Here is an 18,461-nt window from a genome sequence, read left to right on the forward strand (position 1 = left end):
TCAACTGTTGACCGTTGTAATAATTTTACTTATTTATATATATATATTTTTTGAAATTAAAAAAAAAATGTTTATGGTCTTGGTCTTGGTCTCGGCTTGGTCTCGGATAGTGTGGTCCTGAACACAACACGAATCACTACACTTCATTAACAAATTCAGATAAAAAAAAAAATACTAAATGAACAAAACAGCTCGCTCTCAGTGTCTAATGATGTATATTAGAATACAATTAATTAGGGCAAGTTTGCTTTGTCATCTATATGTATTTTGATAAATAACTTTTTCGTATTGAGTTTAAAGTCCTCGTCTTTACTTTCTGTGCGATGCATGGTCAGGCCCCTCAATACATCACTGACTTATTGTGCCCCTACACTTCAGGGCGCACCCTTTGGTTATCAGGCCAGGGTCTCGTCATGACCCCAAAAATGCATTTTAAAACCCGGGATGACCTCGCGTTCCAGGCGGTGGTGCCAAGACTCTGGAACAGCCTACACCAGTCCCTCCGTGAGCTTGTCTGTGGACTCTTTTAAAAAAAAACATCTGAAGACGATGCTTTTCAGAAAGGCTTTTGGTTAAATTGCTTTTATTTATTTTTTTAACCTTTTATAATGTTCCGACTGTTGTTTTAAATTGTCTTGTGTTTTAGTATCCTATTGTGATGTGGCTGCTGTTGTTTTAGTTTCATTTTTGCCTGTACAGCACTTTGTGATTTTAACTGTGAAAAGCACTATAGAAATAAAATTTACTTACTTACTTACTTACTTAAATGTATATTGTTATATAACCGATCATCTGATGTTAAAAGCCACATGTTGGAGGAATTGTTAATTGGAACTAGGTCCTACTGTATGAATGTTGTTTTTGTTTGATACATTGCTTTAGTTGTTGTTTGTGTTGCTTTGTTGTGTGACGTGTTAAATGTAATTATATACTGCTCTAGCCAAAGCTAATGGAGATCCAAATAAAAAGGAAGAAAGAAAGAACTTGAATTATGAAATATGACATGTTACACCTATTAAAGAGGTTTGTAGTTCATTTCATAAAAATAGATCTATGCAGTAGTTTTTTAAAGGAGGTAAATGTAAGTCAGACGAATTGAGTTTCAATTCAGATTCTTTGTTTGGGTGTGGCCACAACACTCCCACCTCTAGTACTGAGAGCGAGTGCACGCATGTGCAAAACTCAAAATCTATATTAAAATAAAACAAAATCAGGACGACTAACCATGTTTGGAGTGCAAAGATGAATAGAGAGATTTGTGCACAGTGTGTTAGCTTCTTATTAAAGTATCAGTAACTAATATTATGCATTGCATTAATAATCACTGCATTCTTATATAATTGAATTATTTGTGCCATCAGCAGATTTGGTTTGTTATGAAATATGTTGTGTTGACATTTGTAAAGTGCTTTCATTTAAAATAGTGATTGAACAGCGTTGCCTCTAAAGCTGTTTCTGATTTCACCCGGATTTGTTTCAACTTCCGCTGAGAAGTGAGCGGTTCATTTAGGTGGATGTCCAGCCTAATCCTCAGGAAAACCTCAGAATGAACCTGAGCTCCTACACAACTCCCTGTAGTGTGCCATGTGCCTTTACCCCCCCCCCCACACACACACACACACACACACACACACACGAGGACACGCAGCTTGTGTTTTTTGGTAAATGTTCCTCCTAATCCCTCGTCTGTGCTATTCCCTCACAGCCTGTCAGTGCCACACTAATGGCTCTGTGTCTGAGGTGTGCGACAAAGACAACGGCCAGTGTCAGTGCAGAGACAATGTCGTGGGACGATTGTGTGACGAGTGCATGGTGAGTACTGATATCATTGTCTACTTGTTTTAAAGCTCTTCATCTGCCCTCTGTTTATGGGTTCTATTCTCAAATAATCTATATTATACAGATTGCGAGAGAAATTGTTTGTGGTGACAGGATGTTTATGAATTTTATTTTCACTGGAATTGATTTAAACAAGTCACAAGTGTAAGTTCTTGTTTTTTTATGTATTTAAATGGATGAAAACTGTATTAAACTCAAACACTTTTTTTTTTTTTTTTGAAACGTTTTTACACTGAACCCCAAAAATCTAACTTTAATTTATTCCTGCACTGATGCTGAGGTAATCATCTTCATCTTTTTTTATTAATTTATTAGTACACCGTACAAATACATGAATTCATAATAATAGAGGTGTTTGTACCAGACTCTAGCTTTAAAAGCTCATTTCCGTCTGTAGTCCTTGGGAGGTGAAGGGTCAAGATGCAATATATACAGCACAAGTTACATACAGTCTACCAGTTAAAAAATAAATAAAATGATCATAATTGAATTAACAGATGAAATTCAACTTAGTCATACAAGTCAATCATACATCAAAAATAATTTGCACATAAATTTTATTCATGCAACATACTGTACATACATTCAGACATGAGTACATTTCTTGTTTTCTAAAAATCGTGCTTTAACCTTTTTAAAAGATTAATTTGTTTACACTGAGAAGCTCTGATGGGAGTTTATTCCATAGTTTATTAGCCTTAAATGAGAAAGCAGTCAAGCAGTTTGTACTCACTAATAATGCAATGTTTAACTCAAGCCTTCTATCCTCCACTGTGATTGGTCCAGCCTAACTGCTGGTGGGATAAAGAGCAACAGGAGTGTATGCCCTGTCGCTGCAGCCCACAAGGATCAATATCTCAGCGCTGCGATAAGGAGGGCCACTGCATCTGTCGCCCTGGCTACGTGGGCCGACTTTGTAACTTACGTCGCCAAAGTTACGAGAGGCGGGAGACACGGCGGCCTGTAGAGCGCGTTTCCCTGGAGTCTGTGCAGCAGAGATGGGGGGGCACTCACCGCACAGGGGGCTGCCCCAGGGGGGCGTACAGGCCCAAGGCTGGGGTAACACCTGCTGCATGTGGATGGCAGTGGTGTGTTTTAAATAACAATGGGTGTGTTTCCATTACATGAGTGTGTAGAAGCTTCAGGCCTGTGGAACAATGTTAGAGCAAAAATGTGATGTCAGTGATTTCAACCAGAGTCCTTGAACGTTTACTTGATTTTGGTTTACTAGTGCGTGTGTCCACTTCAATAGTGAAGTAAAAAGTGTCACCAGTACTAGTGGTAAAGCTTATATGCTAATAATGGAGCAGGGAAAAGCATTAAGGCTTGCCATTGGCTTTTGAAAATATTACAACCAATCAGGGAGCTGGTTTGGTTGTAATCCCTCCTACTTCATTAGCATTAAACCTGATATCCGGAGTTTCTGAGAAATTTATGTTTATGTATGATTCTTTTACTATGGTCTACTGCCGGTGGTCATTCATATACATTAATGTATATAAGTCCCGCCTTCATCCTATAGACCCCTATACAAATGAAAACGGGCGCTCAGCCAATAGGCTTTGACTACCTGTAGCGGAGACTGTCAATCAAAGTGAATTCAGAACTGTCCACGGAAACAAGGCCACGTGTCACAACACCAAACGGGTAAATATGATTTTGGCTCTTACCTGATCCATAGACCTATATCAGTGTAATCTTGTTATGTTTTGTGACGCAGAAAAGTAAAGGTGTGGCTTCTGGTTAATTGGCAGAGGCAGTGGGAGGAAGTGGAGCTGTTTAGGGCGGAACATTAAGACGTTTCTCAGAAGCTCCGGATAGCACCTTTAAGTTTACAAGTACCATTAGTGATTTTTTTAGTTTACTACTAGTAAACTAAAAAGAGTATTAGTGCTACTGGTGATATTTTGTGTAGTAGTAGTACTAGTAAAAACAAAAATTGTTATATATATAATAAAGGTTTTTGGTGCACTCTTACAACAAACACAGTTTGAATAAGTGCACAATAAAACCCATTTATACAACAAGGTAAAATACCAGCATTAAAAGAAAAAGTCTAATAATAACAAGACATTGACTCACTAGACCTTACTAGTCAAGCAAAATCATCTACTAGTGCTTTAGTAGTACAAGGAGTAACTATTGCCTATAAGTACAGGATTTTGCTGTACTAGTAAAGTCTACTCGCTAGTACTACTAGTACTGTTTTTACTAGTACTTAAAATCTCACTACTAATACTATGACTATGTTTTTAGTCAACTAGTAATACTAGTAAAGCCTAATAATTTAGTAATACGAGTTACCCTAATACAAATGAAGTAGGAGGGATTATAACCAAACACTGCCACCGATTGATTGTAATATCTTAGAAGCCTGAATTTGCTTTGCCCCGCCCCCTTATTAGCATATAGTAAAGCATAGTGACAAGTGTCTTGCTTCACTAGTAAAGTTTACTCCTGCACTAGTAAACCAATTTGTGTACATTTACTCCAAATGTGATTACTAGTAGACATCAACTTTGGTTGATATCACTGATGTTAACTTTATGCTCAAACAGCGTTCCATAGGCCTGAAGTTATTGATTGTTCCCTGATGCCCAATTGATGCATGGGTTAAACTGTGCACTGCTTGGTTTTTCCAGCATGTTTATCGGTAGAAAACCACTGACGCCTGAAGATGGTTTTGACAATAAGAACTGAAATCATCACCTCATCAGTCGTTTCAGCTAATAATAATAATGTGGAGGATTTTTCTGGAAAACTTCTGTCTAACTACCGGTACTTGAAATGGGTGTACTGTAAGGGATAAAACCTGGGCCAGTAGGATTTGCATTTGAATTCATGGTTTGAATAATTGCTTTTAAAATCTGAATTTGAATTGGTCTAATTTGAAATTGAATCTTTTGGTTTGAATGTGTATCATGATAAAATCGAAACTGTATTTCATTTAATTGAAAAATTCAGCTCCTTAATTTGTTCTCAGTTTTTTGATTCAATTTTTTTGTGCCCCACATCTGGGACCTGGCCTCAGGCAAAACTAGTTGGACGCAGATGGGAAAAATTTTACGACAGCAACACGCTTTACGTTCGCTTAACTTGGTGTGTATGCTGTCCCTGCAGGCGTGATGTCCAGCGACGAGAGGCCCAACACTCAGGTTTGTGAAATAAATAAATATAAGAAATCAGAACATGTATGAGAGGAAGTGTCATGTTTGCATACAAAATGATAGCCAGGGCAGCTGGGCCGTCTCTGTAGGATGTTGAGTAAGTCCATTAGGCAGGGTTTAAAGCAAAAAAAACACATGTAATCCGTGTTAAATGGACATTTTTTTTATTCTATCATAACAAGTTTGCTTTATAGGTCTGTTTTTAAGGAAAAATGTGCAAAAGGAGGAAATGTAAATGAAAAATGTATGTGAGACGTGTGAGGGTTTTTTTCACACATTTAAGTAGAAGCTATCAAAGGAAACTGATGTATTTTTGTGTGAATTATTTATACTGAAATGACAACCAGTTACATCTTCTTGTCAACTTTTCATTGAACAAATTTAATTAGGACAAACATTTTAAATAAATTTAATAAAGTCATTACAATTACAATCCAACTTTTGTTGCCAGAATCTTAACTCCCTGTGATACTTTAAACCCTGTGTGGTTCTCCCAATTCTACCCAATGCATGATACACCTTGTTTTCATTGCAAATCAAGAATCTAAGTACGTACACCGATTTCGTCATGTCCAGGGATTGAAATCGGCCCTGGTATTTCCAAGTCAGACCAGCTCCGGGGGGGCGTAGTAGATCACGGAGTTGGAAACCACCGGGGTTAGTCCCGGTGTGTCAACTGGCCAGTACACACTGGACACGCTACATTTCCATTAATGACTTGTATGGGATGAAACACTGTGCTACATTTAGCCGCTGCTAAAGTTCACAGACTGTTTATGCTACGGTATCACGTCGTTTCCTGAAAGCCAAGAAAGGCGACACAGTAGCCCTGGCAATCATTTTGTATGCAAACATGACACTTCCTCTCATACATGTTTTGATTTCTTATATTTATTTATTTCACATACCTGAGTGTTGGGCCTCTCGTCGCTCTACATCACGCCTGCAGGGACAGCATACACGCCAGGTAAAGCAAACGTAAAGCACGTTGCTCTCATAAAATTCTTTCCATCTGCTTTCGACTAGTTTTGCCTGAGGCCAGGTCCCAGATGTGTGGTACAAAAAATTTAATCTGAAAACTGAATTGAAGTGGACAGAAACTGAGAACTGAGAATGAATATAGGAGCTGAATTTTTCAATTAAATTAAATACAGTTTCAATTTGATCAGATTTTAAAAGCAATTATTCAAGCCATCAATTCAAATTCGATTCCTACTGGCACAAGTTTTATTCAGTATGGATGTTTGTTTCCCGTCCTGTCAGCATTCAGACTAATGAAATAGGAGTTTAGAAGGATGTACAGAATACTTCCATTAGCGTTGTTGCTTTTTTGTTGGCATTTAAACTGAAGATAGAACTAATTAAAGTTAATTTGTACTTTTGCCGCTGATTTTTTTTCACCTTTTTTTTCCCGTTAAAAAGAACAAATCTGTTATTTCAGATCATTTGAAAGCATGTGTCGTTTCCAAGCTCGTCTCACCCAATCCTTAGCTCACTTTGTCCTGGCCTGTGTGTGTTTTAGCCTCTGACTCACGGCATCACCACAGGAGGAGTGTGTGTCCCGTGTCACTGCAACTCCTTTGGCTCCAAATCCTTTGACTGTGATGAAAATGGTCAGTGTCGGTGCCAGCCGGGCGTTAACGGTCCAAAGTGTGACCGCTGCTCTCGAGGATTTTTCAACTTCCAGGAGGGAGGCTGCACACGTATGGAGACATCTATATTCTTCCTCTGCAAAACACTCCATTTCTGACTTATTTTCCTAAGAAAATGAATTGATTTATGTTTAACAAACATTTCTGCAGAGCATTTAGCCTTTAAATATCTTTAATATCAATTCTGGCAGTGCATTTTTCAATATGCAAATTTTTTTTAAATTTTATTTAAACAAGCTTCTTGCAATTTTTTATTAATTTCTGGCATTGGGAGGCTACCACAATTGCATTTTGCTCCTAGGGCGTAGTTTGGTTTGGATGGAATAGATTTATATCCTTCACAACAATGATTTTAAGGTGCAGCAATGATTATTTTACCAACAGTAGAAATATTGCCATTTTTTTTCTTTTTCTTAATTTTAGTTTTTGGGGGTTAGGGTTGGGTTATTTGGGTATGTGCAGACATGTATTACCGTCATAACTTCATACACAGATTATCTCCCACTCTTGGTAAAGGGAAATAGATTATTTTTCCTTTCCATTCTGACATCAGCTAATGTTTTTCTGTATACAAACATACACAAAAGAAAATAGAAACATAACAAATGGGAAAATGCCATTTTTATGCCCAGGAGGCTCTTCTCTACATTTTCTTTTCTCCTTTTCTTCCTTTTAAATGAAAAACAGGGATGTGACTGTTCAGACCCAAAGAAAACGAGCAAAAATAATAATATAAACACAAAACACAACTGAAATAGCATAAGTTTGACAGCTATATCACTTTAAGACACTTCAAATAATGCTTTGGTGTGTGATTTTTGACAAAATCCATGGCATTGGTATCATCTGTTTCAGTCAAAGCTTTTTTAGTTGTTTTAAGCAGAATCTTTCATTAATTATGTATTAATTCCATTTATTTATGATGAAATAAGGCCTGAGTACATAGTTTTATAGTCCCATGTTTGAAGATGGTTTGCAGTGCTTCACATTAATTTTTCCAGCAGGTTCAAACATTACTATTTTCTAAGATTGTGTAACTGTGCTTATTAATATCGGCATTTCTCATTTTTAAAATATATGTGCCATGTACACGACAACACGGTTACAAAGGTACAATACAGCAGAGTGATAAAATATAGACATTTCATTGCTGAAGGTATCTAGAACGATGGAAATATACAGGTAAACTGTTTATACACTGTATCTCAAAACAAGGAAAAATTCCCTATTTTAAAAAACAAAACGAAAAAATTAAACCTCCGACTTGTTAGTGTCGCAGCTCATTTACATTTACACAATAATCAGTCTTCATCAGTCTACACAAAGATTTCAGTCTTCATTTATTTTGGCCTGTTGTGCTTTGTTATGACTATTTCCTCCTGTCATCAGTGCTTTACATATTAATATGACTTACTGTAGCTCCAGTATGGGACATCCCAATTTCCTCCTTTCAGTGGTTTGTCAAGGTTAACTCTGCCGGGATTTCACAGGAAGCTGATTTCTGCATTCATACTTCAAATTAAAGGTCAAGGTTTTGGCCAAACAGTGGTGCAGGTATTTGATCTATATCCATGCAAACGTGGTGTGTATAATGATAAGATAGTGGATTAGTTTCTATTTAACAAGAGGTTAGAATATTTTACTCTAGGTTATTTTAAGTGATCTTATTAAAGGTCCCATGTCATGCTATTTTTCACCCTTTTCCATTTGTTCTAAGAACTTCAAAACATAGTATTTGAGGTTTATTTTCCCAAACTCGCCTGTTTTCCAGAGTTTTAGCCTCTGAAAAGTTACTTTCTGAGCAACTCTACACAAACAGGCTGATTTGCGATCTACTTATGCATATTCATGAGTGGGCACGTCTATAGACGGAACACTGACGTCCTCCTCCCCACACGGTGATGTAGAGCCAGAGGACGGCCCCCTCTCCTCCCACCCACTCCATAGCCGAGCTCATGCTGCTTCATAAACACTAGACAGAGCGTGGGGGTGGGGCGTTCACCGGTACATACATAGACTGTAGAAAATACATACATATCACTGCGCGAAGGACGCTGAAATGCTCACCTTCGTGGACGTGTCTGTTTACATGTCAATCACGGCAGAGAGCTTCCTAGAGGCGCGGCTTCTCCAGCTCAGTTCCGCATCAAATTTTGTCATCAAAGTGGAAATGCGTCATCAAAATGGACCAAGGTGCTTGGGTGCCTGCAGTAAGAAAGGAGCAAAGGACACTCTAACGATGGAATCAATGAAAAAAAAACACTTTGGATGTGTGTATGAAGCCCAAATAACACTTTTATGATGTTTAAAGCACAGAAAAGTTGATTTAGCTTAACATGGGCCCTTTAAAGTGCTGGAAGTTGAACTCTGCATCTAACCATCTACATTTTGCTGCTGTGGATTTGTCTAATTTGTATTTTTAAACATCAACCCAGTGTCGTCACAGTCCCTTGGAATAGGTGTTGCAAACGCTTTGCTAGCCAGAATTAGGGTTTTAAATCCATACAGTGCAACTATTATCAGCTTTAATGCAGTAAATCCTATGCAAAGTAGTATTGATGCCAAAGACAAATAATAGTGAGGAAACACTGCCAGAACAAGTTCAGATGAACTACGGCCGGGCCCGCGGAACGTCTCCGCGCCCAATAGCACGTACCACGTTTCCGAGAATTCAGTCCCTGGCGCCCCCGTGGCACATAAGGAGTAATGGGCCCCATTCATATATTGGTATGTGTCAATGATTTGGTACCACCAACTGTCGCAGTATTTGACTCACAAATAAATGAGGAAACAACTTTAATGGAAATTGCCGAAAAAAGGAGGGTGAGCCCCCAGGTCCCTTGGGCCCCTAATCAAATTGTGCGAGGCATAATTGTAATCTACGTTGAATTACCTTTGAAACGATATATCACACGACTGTGCCCATAAATTTGGAAATAACCAGAAATGGGGGCTCCAAGTGTCTCATGTTCATTCATAGAGTATCCATACCAAACTGCATTCCAATCTAACAAGAACAAATGGAGGAGTAGTCATTTGAAAAATGGGGCCCCCTGGCGCCCCCGTGACATGTATGGGACCCCATTTATATATTGGTCTGTGCCAATGATTCTGTACCACCAGCTGTCGTAATATTTGACTTGCCAATAAATGAGAAATCGACTTTTGTTTTTTTTCTTTATTTGGGCCCCCCTGGGCCAAAAATCGAGCTCCGAGCGTCGATGCGTACACATCCATAGATTCTACCTACCAAATTTCAGCCAGATCCATTCAAGAATAACAGAGGAGTAGCGATTTTAACTAGTGTACACAACAAGAACAACAACAACAAAGTGAGTTGAGTCCAGTTGCCCGGCCTAAAAAGCAACCTCACTGTAGAAGTACACGATAAAGCTGGGAATTATGTTTTTAATCTAAAACATAATTGATAAAGGTGCAGCCTTTAACATTATGTTTATTTTTTACTTATTTATGATCAGCTTTGTTTGTCTGTAGTTTGTTAGAGAGTCACAGACTAACCTATTTAAATGCTTTCTCACAGCCTGTGAGTGCAGCCATGTGGGCAACAACTGTGACTCCAGCACTGGTCAGTGCATCTGTCCTCCCAATACCATCGGAGAGAGGTGTGACCGCTGTGCTCCAAACCACTGGGGCCATGACATAGTGACTGGATGCAAGGTAGGACATTTCTACAGCGGGCCCCTAGCAAGCTTTATGCCATTATGTGTCACTAAGGTTGGATTAAAAGACAAGAAGAAATGAATGAAGAGTTTTCTTATCAGACTACATGAGTAGACAAAATGTACCTCCAATTTTCAATATCAGTCCCTCCAGAATCTTCACTGCAAAAATTCTTCATTTTGTGTAATTTAGAGGAATTTTGTGGAATTGTTAAATTGCGTTCACGCAACTAGATTACATTCCAAATCATTGTAAATGACGCAACGTCAGGTGATGTCCTTTCAAGCGACGCGACTCGCGCAACTCATTCGCGCTTCCTGAGTCGGTGGAAGTCTCCCAAAGCTGAAAAATTTGAACTTTTCAAGCAATTTCGAGTGATTCTGTGTCATGACATTCAATCTGCAATGAGTTTCTCCCTACGTCACAATTTTGTGATTAAAAATGACTGCAATCATGATATAAGCATGGGGATACTGTGAGCCCCTGAAAATAATGTGAAGTAGAGATTTTCCATTTCAAATATTGACTACAACTGAATTATTTGGTAATTTACATCACGATTCATGAGTTCTTTGTTTCTTTGTCATTTTTGCTGTCTCCTGCGGGCAAAATTGGATGCTCTAAAGGGCCAAATTTGGCCCCCGGTGCTTAAGTTTGACACATGCCCTAGAGAGAAACTCCCTATGCCTGAACTGTTAGTTAACAAGGTTATTCAACCTTTTTTGGACCTGTAGAAATATTTATTTAACATCATACAGGTGCTAATGTGACGCAGCCTCTCTTTCTAATACAAAATGACACACTAATAAAGAAATTTCAGCTACAACGCAATCATTGATGCACGAGAATATAATAAAATGTTAACGTTGCCTAATTTAGGACTATCTTGTACTTAAATTAATGGTAACATTTTATTTAAATAACACATTTCACCAACAAAACTATTAATGAATTAATATCAATCAATGATCAATCTAGTTCTGTGTGGCCCCCAAAGCAAATTTACAAAGAGACAGAAAATACACAAAAAGACTCCAGAAAACCACAAAACAGAATGAAAAATACATAAAACCCTTGTATAAAATGTTTTGATTGGTCTTTTTTTCTAGACCGAAAATAAAAGATAAAGAACAACTGTAGATTAAATTGTTATCAAGCATATGTGAGCTAATAATAAGTTCTATTATGTACAGTACTTAATCTCATATGCTTTTACATGATCATATTCTGTTTTGGCAGCACAGAAAGCTTTTTAGTTATAGCAGTTTACACAGTTTGTCCTCTGTTTTACTTGGGATTTTTTTTATCCTTAATTTGTGTTTTTATTTTTTCATTTCACCAGTGTTTAGTGATTTTGAACCAGTTCCTCAGTGAGACTATCAAACCCAGAAGCCGAGAGGCAGCCAGGATGAGTAAACGATCATAAGACCATTAGCAATCGGAGACGAGAACATGAAATAGAGATTTTAAGGCTTATTGTATTAACAGACTAATCCAAAGGCATCAGCACAATAAAGAGTAGTGTGATTGATCTAAATGGGAGCAAAACATAAAAAGGTGCCAAAAACATTCAACTGGAGTAAAACTGGAAAATGCAACCAAAGGGAAACAATAAAATCACAAACCAAAGCCAAAAGAGGATCCATGATTAACTGTTAATAATATGTGAGAACAAAGGAGATCAGACAGAAGTTTGTCAGAAGTCAAGAACTGCCCATCAGAATATGTGATTTCACGCTACATTATAATGTACAGACAGCCATTAACAACTTCCCCACAATTTTTCTGCTCAGTAATAAAATAGTGTTTCCATCTTTGAGACATCTGTCATTTGAGCTGTTATACAGTATACACACTGCAATAATTACATTGTTATTTAACAAATAATGCCTTTCAAATTAAAAGTATGCTTTATCATTTTCATGGATTTCAATGACATTTACAAGCATTAGGAAATGCTCCATGTTCCGTGATTTCCAGACAATCAAAAAAAATGGCATCATGGCCCAGTCCTCCTCCATGTAAATGAACCACATCAGACCGCCTTCATTCACAGACTTACGTGCATTTTGGGGTCTATTTACATACGGTGGGCATCTGGGTGATAGAATATACATAAGAGATGCGCTTGTAACAGGGTTGAGGTCAATTATAATTCATTACAATTATGACGTAATTCGGGTCCAAAGCATACCTGTCAAGTTTTGGATTTCAAAATAAGGGAAATTTTCTGGCGCCCAATATGAGCCATCCCACGCGCCCAACCAAGCTCCAGTATCCCTTATATTTTAAGATAAGTGTACAAGAAATCTAAAATACCCACTTGTCAACCACTTACTAAATACAATTTTGTTAGAATCTGGTAGTTTAACCTTTATTAACATTGAAATGCTGTGAACATTCCTACCAGGGCTGGGCAATATGGACCAAAAGACAATTCTGGGTTAAATTTGCTGATGCAAAATGCCACACAGGCTCATTTATTAACAAACAGATGTACAATATGTGAACACATTAGTCCATCTAACTGAGCTTTACATGTTGTTCTGAGATGTAAAAGCAGTGACTCCTAAAACTAGTATTTGATACATAATAAGTTATAAAATATACACACACATGTATATACAGTATATATATGAAATATTATAGTTTTCTATATCGCCAAAATAGAAAACTCGATACATCTTGAATCTCGATATATCGCCCAGCCTAATTCCTAAATTATAAAACAGCCTAAATAAAAACATATATGTGTATATGAAGCACATTTGTTTATTTAATATACTTACAGTTTATATATAAGTCAACACGTTGCATATTTACCGTTAATTTCACATTGCTTTTCTTTAAGTTAGACCAGGGGTTCTCAACTGGTCTCACCCTGGGACCCACATTTTTCCACAGCCATTAAATCGCGATCCACGTTTTTCAAAAATTGCTGTTGAAAACAAACATTCTCTTTTTAAAAAAAATAAATCTCTATATTTTCCTGTGCAACATGCACTTCACAGCATGAAGCACAGCACTTTCATTCAAAAGAAAAGTTTCTTTCAAAATAAAAGACAAGTCTAACATGAGATACTTTAAGTATTTATTTATTTTTGACCAGTCAGTATAGGTCCGCGACCCACTTTTGGGTCCCGACCCACCAGTTGAGAATCGCTGAGTTAGACATTAACAATTTAGTTTCATTACATATTTTCTTCTAATTTCTCATGCTCACTCATGTGGTTCTCTGGTATTCACTAATGACTTATTAGACACATTTGTTGCAGACTTTACATCCTTTAACTCTTTTTGAAAGCAGTGTATATTTGTGGAGCTTGTGATTGGCGGATTTTTCATGGTGACTTACGTGTTCCGTGGGAGACGTAAAAATCTCAGTTATTAATCTTACAGAACGTGTAACTGTGTCCCAACCTGCTGCTCTTTAGGAAGATAAACTTTCTCACATTTTACAACGTATTTACACCAGTTCTTTGTTTATCTTCATTCATCATCTCTTTTCTGAGTTGTTTCCGGGTTTGTTGACGCTCTTGGCACTAATCTCGCCACTCAGTCCATTTCAGGTGGAAGTTCTCGCGAGGCTAGTGATGGCGTTCAGTTTAATAAGTCATCTTTTAATTATTATTACATTAAAATACGGGATAGTTAAGGGAAAATACTAATACCGTAGGGGCGACCGTGGCTCAGGTGGTAGAGGGTTGTCTTCTGATCGAGAGGTTGGGGGTTCGATCCCAGTACCTGACTATGTGTGGAAGTGTCCTTGGGCAAGACACTGAACCCTAAGTTGCTCCCAGTGGTCGACTAGCACCTTGCATGGCAGTCCTGTCCCACTGGTGTGTGAATGTGAGAGTGATTGGGTGAATGAGCTGATATGTAAAGCGCTTTGAGACTGCTTCAGTGTGGTGATAAAGCGCTATATAAAATCAAGTCCATTTACCATTTACCAATACGGGAAGATGGTGGGAAAGAGGGGTAAAATACGGGAGTTTCCCGGCCAAAACGGGATACTTGACAGGTATGGTCCGAAGGCCATACTGGCCGTAGGAACCTATTGTTCTTGCTCTTTTTGGGTATTATTTATTAGGGTCCAAAGGCCATACTGGCTGTAGGAACCTATTGTTCTTGCTTTGAATGCCCAAAGTCTCACCAAAATTTGCATGCACCTCAGGCATGCTGAACAAATAGATATTTTGGTGCAATAAAAAAAAAATGCACGCATCATGAAAAGAATTTTGCTTATCTCTAACGGCAAAGTTGCAATGCTAATTTCTGAAGCACGCCACAATTTAAAAAAAACCATAAATGACAAAGTTCAATCAGCCTCAAATTTCGCACAAATGACATTTGCCCAAGCCTATTTACGACTGCCTTGAAACATTTCCCATCATGCCTTCCATTTTCGACTGGCGCCATTTATGGTCATGTTCACTGTTAGCAACTATGGCACGCCATAGTAGAAAAATGCATATAACTCTAATAACTAATATACAAAGTGCAAACCGCCTCATATTTGATACACATGATGACTGTTCATTCCTAAACAAGAATCAATGTTAAAACTAAAAAAAAGTTACATTATGTGCCTGCCCAAAACCAAACAGGAAGTGGGTCATCTTGGGTTAATGGCGTTTCGATATAACTCTCAAATGCAAAGTTCAAACTGCTTCATTTTTGATACACATGTTGACTGTAATGATCGACAGATTCATCGGCTGGCCGATTTAATCAGCCGATTTTTGCGTGTTTTACGTGCATTGCATCGGCCGATGCGCGCTGCTGCGTTTGCCGATTCACTTTATTAACAGAGTGGCTACTCCATGTTGCTGGAGACAGGCTGCAGAGCCCGTCCCCTCACTAGCCGAGCGTGAAGCAAGCTCTTCAACCCAAACAGCAAGTTTTAAACTTTCAAAGCATCTTTTAACTGTTTAACTTAGCGGTTGTTCCGTGGGTCCACGTGACGTAAATAACGAGCAGGTGGCTGGAGATTTGGCGTGTGTGTATGTGTGTGTTTCTCTTTCTCCTTCTGCTTCTCACTCAGCGGTCGCCCCCTGGACCTCTGGGGGGTGTGGCTGGTGCCCGGCCGTGCCTGGTGGGGGGCGCCATGCTCTGTGGGGTCAGCATGGTTCGAGGGGTGCAGCAGGGTGGGTCTCTGGCTGTGCTGCTTGGCGCATCCCTGGGGCCCGCGGTGCCGCGTGCCCATCTGCGCCATCTACCATCTCCGGCGGCCCGCCATGTGGACGGGCCAGGCTCACACCAGACAGGCCTCCTAGATGATGCGCTGCTCCCTTCCATTCTCTTTCTTTTAATTGCACCTCATACATTCTCTAAACACACACATTTACACAGGGGATAGGGAAGTGCTATTTTTTCTGAGAGCAGACATCTTTTCCATGGAAATAAATTCTATGAGGAGATTTTGCTATTGGTTTATGTTTAAGGATGTTTTGTCTTTCCAATTCACTAATATTGTTTTTTTTTTGCTATGGTGAGTGTCGCAAGCATGGATTGCGATTGGTTTGCTGGAAGAGCAAGCATTGTCAGGTCTCCTATCAGACATAGATTTGGAGATAGAGGAATTCTGCAGTCCAAAAAGGAAAACAGTTTTTCAGTAATTAAAAACCAAAACTGTTGAACTGGGGAACAAAGCCATAAGGCATGTAAATAGGAATCAGTTGTCCCCTGGGTAGAAGCCCATTTTATACATTTTCTGTTTCTACCACTCCATCTAAAAAGTATTCCAACAAATTCGTGGTGATTGAGAGTTAAGCCTCCCATTTAGCGATTGGTAAGTGATTAGAGTTAGTGTTCGAAAATGCTCGAAATGTTCGAAAAATATTTTTGAGAGTTTTTTTGATTTTGTTGAGATTTGTTTCATTTCTATAGCCAATTCTGGAGGTTGTAGGGTAATTAGATCTACTGGAGTATTTTTCTTGATTGTCTCTGTTACTTGTAAGTACTATAAAAAATACTTTCTTTGGGTTAGATTGTTATTTGAGCTTATCATTTTCGAAGAGGTCTTGGAGATTAATGATTCTTCTCTTTTCATGTTTTCAGATAGAGCGGTGTTTTTCTGTTTCTAAAGTCGGGGTTGTGCCAGATTGGAGACAGCATGCTAGTTTTTAATTGAACATTTGTAATGTCCAGGGCTTTCCACGACGCGGTCAGGGTGGAGGCAATCAGTGGGTTTTTAAAGCAGTTGTGACGTTTGAGGGCCGTAGTGATAAAAGGGAGATCAGAGAGTTTAATATGTTTGCAGTCTAACTGTTCTATTTCTAGCCAGGTGTTATGGTATTCTTTTGGTTTTAGCCATTCCGTTAAATATAATATTTGGTTTTGCTGAGTAATAATGCATGAAATTATGGGCTTCTAAACCACCCTCGCTTTTATTTTTTTATAGGGTTGAAAGGCTTATTTTGGGTTTTTTATTCCTCGCATAGAACCTTTCCTCTTCCTTCCTTAAAGGCAGGGCATAGATTTAGCCCACCCACAAATCATTATGAAAATGTGAACAAGAAAAGAAAGTTTGGACATTTTTCTTAAGAGTTAAGGAAAACCCTTTCAAGAATTGTTTTTTTTTTGTGTGTGTAGCCAGTATCATATTGCCATGAGACTTTTTTTTAAACCAAGAGTCAAACATTTCACCATCATAATGTTTAATTGTACTTTTTTAAAGGGGGGAAATTTATTTTGATGCACCTCATTCATGATAACAGTGAACAGATCTCGAGGCACCTACTTTTGTCTTTACAAATTTCAAAGCAGCCACAGTTACACAACACAAATGTACAAAACTCACAGCAGATCAATCTTAGGTAGCTAAATATGGGGGAGGGGGGGAAATAGAATAATAGTCATCTGAAAAACATATACCTTTAGGAACACTGCAAGTACAATCTATAACCAGCAAACAATAGTTGAAAAATGAGCAGCTCTATTCTGGGAGGCAGAAATCCTCAAACCGTTGAACTCTTTAATAAGACTGGAAGAATAGAAGACACCATATTTAACCACTGCTCTATTGTTCAGCCTTGTTACGAGTTTATTCTTTACTAGGGTTGGACACTGAGAACCTGGTTCCTATTTCCTAATGTCCGGTTCCGGAACCGTTACAAAGATGTGTGCATTTCGTTTTTTTTTTTCATAAATTCTGTTTGTTTCTGCGGCTTGCTCTGTTTGCTTTCGCGGGGTTTGTATAAGGTGCGTTCAGAACTCGACTGTAGCGACTGCAGTCTGTGTGTGCGTGTGCGCGTGCGTGTGCATGTGTGTGCGTGTGCGCGTGCGTGTGCATGTGTGTGCGTGTCTGGCTAAGGTTTCAGTTTGGACCATGGAGCGGAAGGGAGATACCAATCACCGGTAAATGAAAGCCCAGTAAAACTCTGGAAATCAAACAACAGGAATAAATAATTTCTCCCTGGTAAAGATAGTAGCTCTAACAACTGGTAAAATTATAAACTTGGTGATATTACAGCCCGTGAATGCATTAGGTGGACACATTTACTCCGGGTCCTAATGCCAGCCGTCCAGTGAAGCCTGTTCCGTTTACCGAGGTCATTGTGTGTTTAATAAGTCTGTGTGAAAGTCTGCATGTTTATGCTTTCATCCATCCACTCTTTTCATTAGATCCATGTCTTTTAAGGCTCTTATTAAATAGTCTCGGCTGGAGTCCGGGCCTCCGCCATCTTGGAATATGTCGTGACCAGCGTGTTATCGCCGCAAGTCGCGCAAGCGCAGAACGACCCGAATTAACTTAAAGCGGTATTAAGCAAGTTTTTACAAGAAAGAGGAATTATCTAATTCGGAATTAAAATCGGAATAAACCAGTCTCTTAATTCGGATTTAAGTTTGATTCGGAATTAAATTATCATTAGGAATTAGGTGTTTACATGGTTAGTTTAAAGAGGAATTAACTTTTACTCTGCTTTGAAGAGGAATTAAAGCTCCCATGTAACCGTGGCCAGTGACAATTGGGGGAGTTATTGCTTTTTTAAAAAAAATTATTGACACGTGCACTCATACAACTATTAAGATATAAACAATTCACACATTTACCCGTTTATATACAACATATACATTATTTACAGTTATATACAATTTACATATGTGCATGAAGAAAAAA

At 38.5% G+C, this 18,461-nt stretch overlaps 1 protein-coding gene across 9 annotated transcripts in view; it reads left to right on the forward strand.

Annotated features, from left to right (window-relative positions):
- Positions 1-18,461, forward strand: part of lama2 (laminin, alpha 2) — a 294,429-nt gene that overhangs the window by 149,658 nt on the left and 126,310 nt on the right. For 8 of the 9 annotated variants that reach the window (XM_028440103.1, XM_028440104.1, XM_028440097.1 and 5 more), the window contains exons 22-25: positions 1,706-1,812; positions 2,626-2,898; positions 6,529-6,709; positions 10,200-10,336. In XM_028440103.1, the coding sequence (XP_028295904.1) occupies positions 1,706-1,812; positions 2,626-2,898; positions 6,529-6,709; positions 10,200-10,336 (698 nt within the window). The remainder of the gene's footprint in view (positions 1-1,705; positions 1,813-2,625; positions 2,899-6,528; positions 6,710-10,199; positions 10,337-18,461) is intronic. The other variant, XM_028440101.1, reaches the window with a different exon arrangement.

This window comes from Gouania willdenowi, chromosome 24 (assembly GCF_900634775.1).
Source record: "Gouania willdenowi chromosome 24, fGouWil2.1, whole genome shotgun sequence".
NCBI lineage: Eukaryota > Metazoa > Chordata > Actinopteri > Blenniiformes > Gobiesocidae > Gouania > Gouania willdenowi.